General features: G+C 44.7%; 1 protein-coding gene across 1 annotated transcript in view; it reads right to left on the bottom strand.

Moving 5' to 3' along the window:
- Positions 1-226: 226 nt before the first annotated feature.
- LOC310775048 (GTP-binding protein 1-like) overlaps positions 227-12270 on the bottom strand; it is a 40326-nt gene continuing 28282 nt past the window's right edge. The window contains exons 12-14 of the mRNA XM_083635139.1: positions 11152-11330; positions 8816-8962; positions 227-3288 (exon numbers count right to left, since the gene is read on the bottom strand). Of these exons, the coding sequence (XP_083491265.1) occupies positions 3178-3288; positions 8816-8962; positions 11152-11330 (437 nt within the window). The 3' untranslated portion in view covers positions 227-3177. The remainder of the gene's footprint in view (positions 3289-8815; positions 8963-11151; positions 11331-12270) is intronic.

The raw sequence follows: 12270 nt of genomic DNA, 5'->3' as shown, positions 1-12270 counted from the left end.
TCTGTCAACTGAATGTAAATCCACATGATAAATCTAGACAGGCCACGGAAATATTTATGACATCTACTGTATTGTCAGGCTGAGACCTTTGAACTACACACTACTGGTTGCTGGTAAATTAATGTTGGCTGTAAATGTAAATAAAGCACCATTGTTGATATTCTGAAACATCTTTATTTAAAAAGATTTACAACACAAACTAGCACCACTTAATTTAAATGGCATCTTCTTTTTTAATTATTCTGCACAATTTGTATTTTTGCACATGTACACACACACACACACACACACACACACACACACACACACACACACACACACACACACACACACACACACACACACACACACACACGTGTATCTTCAAAAATAAATCCATGCACTATTAGTAAGTTCTTAAAAGAAACACAATAGAGTGAAAAAAAATATTCTGGCAGTTCACGGTTCATCTCATCATAAAATCTGTCGCTCTATACAGGAGAATGCAGTTACGCCAACTTGCTAACCTCAGATCAGTTTGCACACACAATATGACTAAGAGAGGGGAGGCTGATCAGAGATCAGCGCTGAGGGGAGAAACAGGCTCCAGAAGGCTTGAAAACAAATGTCACCCTCCCAAATACAAAAGCCAGAAATGGGGAAGGGAGCCTTCAAACAACCCAATAAAAGCACTGAAGTAAAGGTTTAGACTCAAAGGGTTTTTAGAAATAATACAAGCATTGATGTACAGCAGGGGTGTCCACACTTTTTTGAATGGGGCCCAGATTAGATCATGTGAAAATGCATCATATGGGTTATACAAAAATGTTCTTTTTTAAATCACATACAAATGTACTCGAAATATTTTGTTTATCATCTGAAAACATTAGTTCTGCCTGTGCTGTTCCTACTTGGTGCTTGTACAAACTGTATGATAGTGCCGTCATCGTTAGGTGAAGGGAAAAATGCAAATTGAACTTGCTTGATTAACCAATACTGTGTGGAGGGCCACATACTGTATAGTATATTTTGAGAGACAAGACGAGGGCCACTTAAAGGACATTGGACATGCCTGATGTAAAGGTTGACACAACAAAAGGGTTGCATTGAAATCATTGCATCTGTGACAATGCATTGAAATCATTGTATCTGTGACAATGCATTGAAATCATTGCGTCTGTGACAATGCATTGAAATCATTGCATCTGTGACAATGCATTGAAATCATTGTATCTGTAACAATGCATTGAAATCATTGTATCTGTAACAATGCATTGAAATCATTGTATCTGTAACAATGCATTGAAATCATTGTATCTGTAACAATGCATTGAAATCATTGTATCTGTGACAATGCATTGAAATCATTGTATCTGTGACAATGCATTGAAATCATTGCGTCTGTGACAATGCATTGAAATCATTGCATCTGTGACAATGCATTGAAATCATTGTATCTGTAACAATGCATTGAAATCATTGTATCTGTAACAATGCATTGAAATCATTGTATCTGTAACAATGCATTGAAATCATTGTATCTGTAACAATGCATTGAAATCATTGTATCTGTGACAATGCATTGGAGCATCCTTGTTCAGTCTGGTGTATATTAGAGGTAGTCTCACGTGTCAGACCCAACGTCGACATCAGCAAGCTTCTGGCGACGGAGGGTCTGAATCACGTCAACTTTCCGGGAAGCCAATATGGCGTATCTGCAAGATGCTGTGGGTGAAATCTGATTGGACGCGCTGTGACGAAAGTTACATCACACAGCGTGCATCCGTTATTTACAGTCCGGCAAGGAAACGCTAATAATACTGTAACTATTTAAACAGAGGTACATTCTAGCTGCTTGTCCTGCTAGATAATGCTGGTCACATAATGTTACTCCCCTACAGGCTTGGGGTCAATTCCTTTTCAATTCACTCAATTCAAAATGTAAATTCAAAATGCAACTTTCACAATAACGATGAGCCTACAACAGCATTTTAAAAAGCCCCAAAAAATTATTGTTTGTTTTTTAAACTATTGTTTTTGAACTACTGAAGCTAATCCACTTCCTAAATTGAGCGACCTGCCAGTGAATGGACTCCAACCCTGACAGCCTCTGAGAAGGGACATTAATGAAAGTTAGGTGTGTGTGTGTGTGGGGAGGGAGGTGGGGGTAAAGGAGGATCTAGACGGGATGAGGAGGAGCAACAGAGAACATCAGATTAAGTTTAAAGGGTGGAGAATATTTAGGCAGGGAAAGTGCCAAGTGCCCTCTGCTGGCTGCATTCATTCCTGCAAAAATACCCGTTCATTTTCTCATCGGCAAATCACAATCAGAATACTTACTGGTCAACCATGAACTGCATGATCACCCCCAGAACTGCTGCTTTTGAATAGAAAACACGTTATAACCCGGTTCAATAAAGAAAAACTCAAATCAAATACAAACTCACTATCACCTTCGGCAGCCCACAAGTAATTAAACCAATAAAGAAAGCTTTATACTGAGCTTATATGGAAAAGGGTTTCACTCATGTACAATTCAAAACTGCAAAATGATCTTCTCATCAGTATAGTGCTGAGTAGCCCCGCCTGTCACACTGGGGACGGGGGTTCGATTCTCGGACGGGGAGGACATTATCTTTCCGCAGGCCCCCCTCCCCCCCGGGCATCAATTAAGTATTTCCGATTCTGAGATTCAATTCCCTGTGCAGCCAGGCTTTGAACCCAACCAGCAGAAAAGGTTGTGTGCTCACTTTCTCTCCCTGTAACAGATGAGGAGGGTTGAGGAAGAGGGGGAGGTGGGCGTGTTTAGACGGTGCCTGCTCCTCCAGCAGGCGTGGTTGTAGAGGGGGAGGTGGGCGTGTTTAGACGGTGCCTGCTCCTCCAGCAGGCGTGGTTGTAGAGGGGGAAGTGGGCGTGTTTAGGCGGTGCCTGCTCCTCCAGCAGGCGTGGTTGTAGAGGGGGAAGTGGGCGTGTTTAGACGGTGCCTGCTCCTCCAGCAGGCACGGTTGTGGAAGGGGAGGTGGGCGTGTTTAGACGGTGCCTGCTCCTCCAGCAGGCACGGTTGTGGAAGGGGAGGTGGGCGTGTTTAGACGGTGCCTGCTCCTCCAGCAGGCGTGGTTGTAGAGGGGGAGGTGGGCGTGTTTAGACGGTGCCTGCTCCTCCAGCAGGCGTGGTTGTAGAGGGGGGAGGTGGGCGTGTTTAGACGGTGCCTGCTCCTCCAGCAGGCGTGGTTGTAGAGGGGGTGGCGTTTAGGGCTTTCCCTCTGTGTCTCTGGCCTCCTCTCCTGCGCCCGCCACCTCCCGACTTGGGCTGCAGCACACGGACAAAAGGAAACATCTCTGAGCCAACAAGATAAGATAAGAAATAAACTGGTGACAATTAAATTAAATTAAATTAAATTAAATTAAATTCCATTCAATTCAATTCAATTCATTTCATTGTTGTCCACAATGTGGAAATGTGTCTTTGGCTTCACAGACGTAAGATGTGTTTTTATTAGACTGGGCACCAGAACGAGAGAATGCATTTCTCACTTGTGTCTTGGACTTCGAAAAATAACTAGAGAAGTTGAGTAGCTATTAAAGGCGACATTGAGTCATTCAAGGGATGGAAAAGAGAAAAGAAAGCAGCTCAAGTAAGTCACTTGTACTGTATCTACACACTGTACTGTACTGTTTTGATGTAGCAACTGCAAAAAAGTGAAGTGAAGCTAAATTCGACAGTAAAAGAAAAAATAATAATAATCAAAATCAAAATTTGAATTACCACACTCATGCAAAAACAAACACTTAAAGCAGAATTCCACTTAGTTTTAGCATGAGGGTTATTCAATCTCTTGACTGCCATGACAACCAGAATATAAACCACTCACCAAGATCGGCTGGAGTGGAGACGAGTGTTTAGCGTTCAGATTTTTTATTTTTTCTTATTGACAGGAACATAGTGCAGTGATACATAACACATCCCTCCGCTGTGTTCTCGTCTATCAATAAAAATGCTATTTGGCAAAATGGCGCTCTAAAAAAGAGGAGCGAACGTCAACCGAGAATGATATTCCCGTGGTGTCATTCAATTGAATGGGGAGTGGAAATATGAACGCCACAAACTCGTCCAGCTGCATCCAAACTTGGGGAGTAGATTGAATCGTCCAATCGGCAATCAGTTTCTCTACATGACACTACGAGTTATATGAACTGGGGAGCAAAACAAACTCACGCGATACAAGCAATGACTGTGACTCCAGGTACGTAACTCAAATGCTATTGAGACACACTGCAGCAAGGAAGCTGCAGGAAGCGGTGCTTGTATTGGGCAGTTCTCAGGCTGTACGAATGCAAAGTGTGACTGTACTGATAAGATTATAACAACAATAACAACAACAAATGAAAAGGTGGGGGGACAAAAACATTCAGCCTTTAGTAGACTAATGCATGGCCCCTATTCACCTTATGTAGCCACGCCCATTTGACCCGGTTCTGTGGCCGTCCTACAACTTCCGGCTAAAAATAATAATAAAATAAAATAAAAAATGGCTGCGCTGCTCCAATATCATCTAACTCTGAATTAACTAATAATTTAGCCAATTGTATGTAACATACCAAATAAAAGCAAACGGCAATGTATAAGAATGCAACGCCATGTAACTGGCTCGTTAAGTCTCGCATTCCAGGGAATTACGTTAACGTCTGCGGGTCTTTATTAACGTTAATGGCTCGCGCTGCGCTCGGAGGAGAGACAACTATCTGAAGCTTTCTTTGTTGGAGTCCAGGTATGTTTTACAAGAAAGTGCTCGTCATTGTCGACGATAACGTTATCTGACCTGGCTAACAGTGGATACTCTGCTTGCTTGCTGTGTACCGGCTCAAAGTAGTAGGCTACGTTATTTATTTTACCCCTGCACTGTCTGCTCCAAAAACAACTCTTTTATTTTGCGCCGTGACCGCCGGAAGTGTTAGGTGGACCCGGAAGAATTTGGTCCACTGTAAGGTCTGAACATAAGGTGAATAGAGCTTGCGGAGTTGACGCCGCACATTGTTGCCAGCAGAGAGGTTGTCTAAGAGACACTGCGGAGCGCGTCATCATTCAGAAGCCACGCCCAAAACGGGGGAAAACACAAACTCCCCCCCCCCGCCCCAATCCTGGCGTTCTCCTATGTCACGTACATGGTCGCGCGTTGCACACACAGATCATATATACGGAAGATGAACACTCTCCAACTTACTTCCTTGACAGCTAGATCCACATTTTTCGTCTCGCCAATTCTCAATGTCTTCCTTGTTTGCCTCGGGAGTGCAAAAAAACTTTAACTGGCTATTTTTTACATTTGTTGTCTGCGCAGCCCCACCACACAACAGCTTTTAGCTATGTTTAATTCAAGGAAAATGACGCTGGTGTATAGAGACACTGCATGAAATAGGCCACGCCCATCACAGGGGAAAAGCTCCTTTCATTTCCACACACCAGCGTCATTTTCCTTGAATTAAACATAGCTAAAAGCTGTTGTGTGGTGGGGCTGCGCAGACGACAAATGTTATTATCTATCAGTTAAAGTTTTTTTGTACTGAGCAAAACAAGGAAGCCATTGAGAATTGGCGAGAAGAAAAATGTGGATCTAGCTGTCAAGGAAATAAGTTGGAGTGTTCATCTTCCGTATATACGATATTTTTGTGCAACACGCAACCATGCACGTGACATAGGAGAACGCCAGGATTGGAGGGGGGGGTTCTGTTTTCCCCCGTCTTGGGCGTGGTTTCTGAATGACGCGCTACGCAGTGTCTCTATAGGAGTGAATGGAGAGCTTTCCCCCGTGATGGGCGTGGCCTATTTCATGCAGTGTCTCTATGATAGATGAGAACAGCTGTTTAACGTTACTGTGTGTTGTTGACCCTCAGCTACACTTTGTCACAATCTTAGAGGTGAAACAAAGTCATTAAACATTACAAGAAGGTTTGTGTGTGTTTTCAATCATCAGTTTTTTTTAGATAGCTTTGTTATGGTTTAACATCTCACTTGCACACACACACACACACACACACACACACACACACACACACACACACACACACACACACACACACACACACACACACACAGTGTTTCTGAAGCAGCTGTTTAACAGCATAAACCTCCCTCTGCTTCTGTTTCTTCAGCCTTGGTAAGGTTAACATACATTTGCTGTACACTTAGGATATCGACATTTGTCAGACAGTTGACAGAGCCATCAGTGTCATTTAAACAGCGTGCACACACAGTCACGTTAGAGGCGGTGGTCCTGTCCTGCTCTAGCAGCAAACTAATATGACGATTCCCTACGCCGAGTGTATGCACTCAGTCCAAAGACCAGATAGTTTACCATGTCCGGGTAATATGTCCGTTAAATAAGTGAAATAATCAAGAGTGACCCTTAAAAAGATGGCGTCACCCCTGTCCCAACATGCAACACGGGGTGATGTAACTCTACAAGCTCTATAGTCTCTATGGAAACGTCTTTACCTTGTTTTCTTTGTTGCCATCTTTACATAGTGCCTCCTCCTCTGCCACTGCCTAGCGCAGCATGCCAAGAAGACAGGGAGGGAGACGAGAACAGAAGAGTGATGGAGGGAGAGGCGTGGGCGGGGCGTATTCAAAGTGTGAGAGAGTGCAGGAGAGGAGGAAGAAGCAGAGGAGTGAGGGGTTAGGTGGCAGGAGAGGAGAGGAGTGGAGAGAGGAGGAGTGGAGAGGGAGGAGTGGAGAGAGGAGGGGAGGAGAGGGGAGGAGTGGAGAGAGGAGAGGGGAGGAGTGGGGAGGAGAGGGGAGGAGTGGAGAGAGGAGGGGAGGAGAGGGGAGGAGTGGAGAGAGGAGGGGAGGAGAGGGGAGGAGTGGAGAGAGGAGGGGAGGGGAGTGGAGGAGTGGAGAGAGGAGGGGAGGGGAGTGGAGAGAGGAGGGGAGGAGAGGGGAGGAGTGGAGAGAGGAGGGGAGGAAAGGGGAGGAGTGGAGAGAGGAGGGGAGGAGAGGAGAGAGGAGGGGAGGGGAGTGGAGAGGAGGAGTGGAGAGAGAGGAGTGGAGAGAGGAGGAGTGGAGAGGGGGGAGTGGAGAGAGGAGGGGAGGAGATGGGGGAGTGGGGAGAGGAGGAGTGGAGAGATGAGTGGAGAGAGGAGGAGTGGAGAGTGGGGAGAGAAGGGGAGGAGAGGGGGGAGTGGGGAGAGGAGGGGAGGAGTGGAGAGAGGGGAGGAGAGGGGGAGTGGAGAGAGGAGGGGAGAGAGGAGGGGAGAGGAGGAGTGGAGAGGGGAGGAGTGGAGAGGAGGGAGTGGAGAGAGGATGAGTGGAGAGAGGAGTGGAGGAGTGGAGAGAGGAGGGGAGGAGAGGGGGGAGTGGAGAGAGGAGAGAGGAGGAGTGGAGAGGGGAGGAGTGGAGAGAGGAGGGGATGAGTGGAGAGAGGAGGGGAGGAGAGAGGAGGAGTGGAGAGAGGAGGAGTGGAGAGAGGAGGGGAGGAGTGGAGAGAGGAGGAGTGGAGAGAGGAGGGGAGGAGAGGGGAGGAGTGGAGAGAGGAGGGGAGGAGAGGGGAGGAGTGGAGAGGGGAGGAGTGGAGAGGGGAGGAGTGGAGAGGGGAGGAGTGGAGAGGTCGAAGAAGCGAGGATTGAGTGGTTAGATGTAAAAGAGGGGGGGCAGTGAAAGAGGAATTAAATGGCAGATTGGATAGAGTCAAAAGCAAGAGGAAAGAGAAGATACAGTAGCAGCACTAAGAACAGCCAACATACACTCTGCTTTACACATACAATCCATAACACACATGCACACACACACAGTCTACAACATTCAGAGCTGCTCTCAAGCACTCAAGCACTCAAAATGATGAATTCAAATTGGAGTAGCCTACAGTACACCACAAGAACCTGATTTCAACTTAATTATTAATAATTAGCTCATTGCTAGCTTCACACGCTCATTTGTAGCGTGCTTTAATACTGGATGAAGCAAGTTTTTCAATGTACCTTTATAGCAAAGGAAGAGTAGCCTGGTAAACCTGCCGGTCACGTGAACTCACGTTTCATTTCTTTCTGCAGGACCGTCTGGCCTTAAGATTTCACCCAGTGTTTTGCAGTGGGCGGAGGTTGGGCGGATGTACTTGCCTTGTCAGACAACTCCTTCAGCCAATCAGCGTTGGATCCAGCCAAACCCAAATCCACTCGGGAGAACGACAAAAACATATTTTCCGCCAAGAAGCTCGGCGGTTGCGGCGATACTCCTGTACTTGTTTAATTGTTGTTATTGAGTCCATTTCTGCAATAACTGCACTTTACGGCTGTTTAAACTAACCAAACATTGACATTACTCCTCGAGACGGACAGGCAAGGAGGCGGCCATTCTTGTTTTGTTAGTGCAGTGCTAGTGCCGTTCCTGATTGGCCAACTTGCTCTGTCAATCACAGGGCACTGAGCGCAGTAGCTGATTGGCTCTTCCCGCTTTGCAGTTTCTGCTTAAAGCCCTCCCAGGGCTTGAGGCCAGACGGTCCCACAGAACCAAATGAAATGTGAGTTCACGTGACCGGCTGGTTTACCAGGCTAAAGGAAGAGGTCATCTAGGTTTGATTTTTACCTGATTTAATCAAAAGTCTTTCACTAAGCCTAGATTAAGAGTTAATCCTTGTTGGTGCAACCCAACCTAAAGGGAGTGACGCACAAGGCAACTTTTTGGGCAATACTATTTATAAATACTGGATTTAGTTGAGTTTATTGGACAATTTAAAAAGTGAAAAAAAAAATCTAAATGCATCTCAAAATCATCAAGGAGAAATAGACAAAGAGACATAGACAACATTTATGACATCAAAGCGATTGTTTGATAAGGATTGACTTACCTGTAGCTGTGCTGCGTTGGGACTGGGCGGCCGCGCCGTGGAGCCAGCCTCCTCGTTGGCTGTCGTGCCTTCTTTAGAAGCCTTCTTATTGGCCAGCATCTTAGCCTGCTGGGCCTTAGCTGCCTGAGTGTTCACTGATTGGAGTAGCTGAAACATAATGCGTTTCATGACTTGACGCATTAATCAAGTTAATGTTACAAATGTTCATCCAACAGAAACAAACAGACTGTAAACTGTAAACCTATACTGTAAATTTCATGTACATTAAATGTAAACTCTTATTTAACTCCGACTGTAAATTCATGTAAATCCACTGCCTATTTAACGCCTATTTAACTCAGTCTGTAAATCTCACGTAAATTCAACGTAAATTCATATTTATCATCCACAGAACACTTCACCACTCATGTACATATTGTATATAGATTTACTCGTATTGATTGCACTTGCAACGTTGTGATTGTCTTTATCTAGCTTTCCTACTTCTTCTCTCTGTATATTGATCTGACCGCTACGCAGGCATACAGACACTAAGACAAATTCCTCGTATGTAACTTGCATACTGTGGCAATAAAAGTGATTCTGATTCTGATATTTGTTTCAGTTTTTAACACAAGTTTGAGATTATGATCATGTTCTGGCACATACCAGAAAGATATTTCAAGATCCTCTATGGCGATTAAAGTTATTTTTATTTGTGAAAGAATAACATCTCCAATCCGATGTCTTGACTGGATGTGAGATGTGCCAGTTCATTTACGCTTGCTTTACAGGCTGTTGCTTTTAAAGTCGAGGTGAACCCGTTCGTCACGTGCATCTGAGTCCATTTCAGACTGAAAACAAATGGAGAGGTGGACCATATACGGTGTTGATTATTTGATTTGACAATTCTGAGGACTGGCTTTGGCATTGGCCAATCCTGGCGTGTTCCACCCCCAAATCTGGTGGGATTCAGCGTGTTGTCGTGCTACGCGAGTGGGATCCACGGAGTACCAGGCAGCCAGGCTGCTTCGTGCGGAGCGAGCGGACAATCCGATGCATGGGTGCTGCCCGCCCGCCTGGAATCTCCGATGGGCGACCCATGACAGCCACGCTCTCGGAGGCGTGCGCCATTATCGTTATAAATGTAAATACTATTCCTGGAATGCGTGTTTTAACGAGCAATTAACATTTCTTTGCATTCTTAGACATTATTGTTTTTGTTTTTTGTTCATGTTTCATACAATTGGCCATGTTAGTAGTTAGTTTATGGGATAGGAATTCTGCCAGATGACAGGCACTAGGCGCCATTTTCTACTTCATTTGGAAGAGAGAATTATCCTGAAATGAAGATTTGATTGACAGCTGCATGTCCTGATATGATTGGTTGAAATGGGGTAGAAATTTTATAGTACTAGGTGACGTCAGCAAACTGTACATTACTGTTATCAATGAAATCTTGAAAAATGAACTTGTGATGTGAAAAAGTGTGAAAAACTAAAGAAATTAGATTTTTCTGATTTTTTTTGGCACACATTATTAAATAGGTGCACTGCATACCCAGGTATTTGAACTAAAAGAAAAGAAAAGCCATTTTTGGGTTCAGCTCGACTTTAAACACTAGCGTCTAGAATCCACCATAAGCTCTGGTGCTTCAGCAAAGGCATTGATGCACATTTCCATCAACACCATTGTGGGATTACAGTGCAGAAACACTGGTCTTAAGCTAAGTTGGTCGTAACTTTACGACCTAACAGCTACGCCGGTTGCACCAAGACGACTTAAGCCTTATTTTCACTAAGACCAGGCGTAACTCCTACGCCTCGTCAGGAGGAGGCGTAGAGCCTGCCTGTAACAGAGATCTCCGCGGAGACCTTTTTGACCGTCATCGTCGTAACACCGCCAGTTCGCCGTCTTTGAAAGCACGACGTTAGATTATAACTAACTAGTTAACCTAACCCGCCTTCCAAAATGTTGCCGTTAGTTTTTTAGAAGTTAATACATAGAATTGGGAACGTTACATTCAATTTCATTCAGACTGACTCTGTCTGCTCAATAGCCGCCAGGGAGGGTGTTTTACAGTAGTGGCTGAGAGAGCGTAGTGGCACAGTGCTCCAAGCAGGTCGCGAGGCACATTTTTTGCAACATCATCCAATCAGGGTGCATTCCCTGGCAATTCACATGGACGCGCATTGCTACGACCAGCATAGTTAAGACCAGACATAAGCCGTGTGGGTGCAACAGGCGTAAGTCCATGGTCTTAACTAAGACCGACGTAGGAGTTACGACCAGGCATAGTTAAGACCAGTTGGTGCAACCGGCCCCTGAAGCACACGGATAAGCTTGAGCTGCAGTACCTTGGTGATGGTGCCCACAGCTTTGGTGCGTCCTTCCCTGAACACCAGTCTCTGGTCACAGTGCAGGTACTCGGGGGTCTTGATGAAGCGGAAGTGAACCGAGGCCTTGTCCCCGGTCCGTAGACAGTCTCTGTTCATGGTCAGGATGGTGGCTGTCTGCCTGATGCTGCCACAGTGGACTGGGGGAGAAGATGGGGAAACACAGGGACAGACAGATGCCCCGTTAATCGAGGCATTTTCAGTGGTTAGCTTTAATTGTATCTGCCTTAATTGATGTACTCTTGATACCTTTAATTTGTTCCCTTGGGAGGAGGGACTGATCTGCAGCATGCGAAACATACTATGTGATTATCTTCTGCCTCTATTTTACTCCCTTGTTGTTTGTGACTATGTATTTGTAATCTCAGCACTATGTTGATCAACAGAAAATCAATAATGTCCAATTTTGACAAATAATTAATCATTTTAGCCATTTATCGGGTAAAAATACCATTTCATTCATACCATTATAGAATACTTAGATTTTCTTTTGGCTGCCTTTCAGAATATGTAAGCCATTTTGATAATAATTTTAAGTGTGTGTGTGTGTGTGTGTGTGTGTGTGTGTGTGTGTGTGTGTGTGTGTGTGTGTGTGTGTGTGTGTGTGTGTGTGTGTGTGTGTGCTGCTGTGCATGTGTAGATGCAATGTATAATGTATAATTGGTGGGTATCTGTTGCTTCAACAAGCTAAACGTGTTCTTATGGCTACAGCAGGGCTAATCTGCTGTCTAAATTCAAAGTTTTATCAGGCCTAGATTATGGAGAAGTGTGTGTCTGTCCATCTGTCTACATTTATTTTTATTCTTCTTGATGTGTCGCGACTCGTCATCCCCCCCTTCCCGTGGTATCGAAAATGGTATAGAGTATCGATATTTTCCTGGGTATCGTATCGAAGTAGAAATTGTAGTATCATGACATCCCCTAGTCTATCCCTTGGATTTTGTTCTACTATTTCCATAAAATCAACCAACCAATCAATGAATCAATGAATCAATCAACCAACTCTAACTGCAAGGCACTTGCAGGGATAAAAACATTATTTAAATGGCACGTATATATGCCATACATATATATATATAT

Source organism: Poromitra crassiceps (assembly GCF_964638095.1).
Source record: "Poromitra crassiceps genome assembly, chromosome: 4".
Taxonomy (NCBI): domain Eukaryota; kingdom Metazoa; phylum Chordata; class Actinopteri; order Beryciformes; family Melamphaidae; genus Poromitra; species Poromitra crassiceps.
Note: the sequence above shows the minus strand (reverse complement) of the source record. Positions and strands in the feature narration are given on the sequence as shown.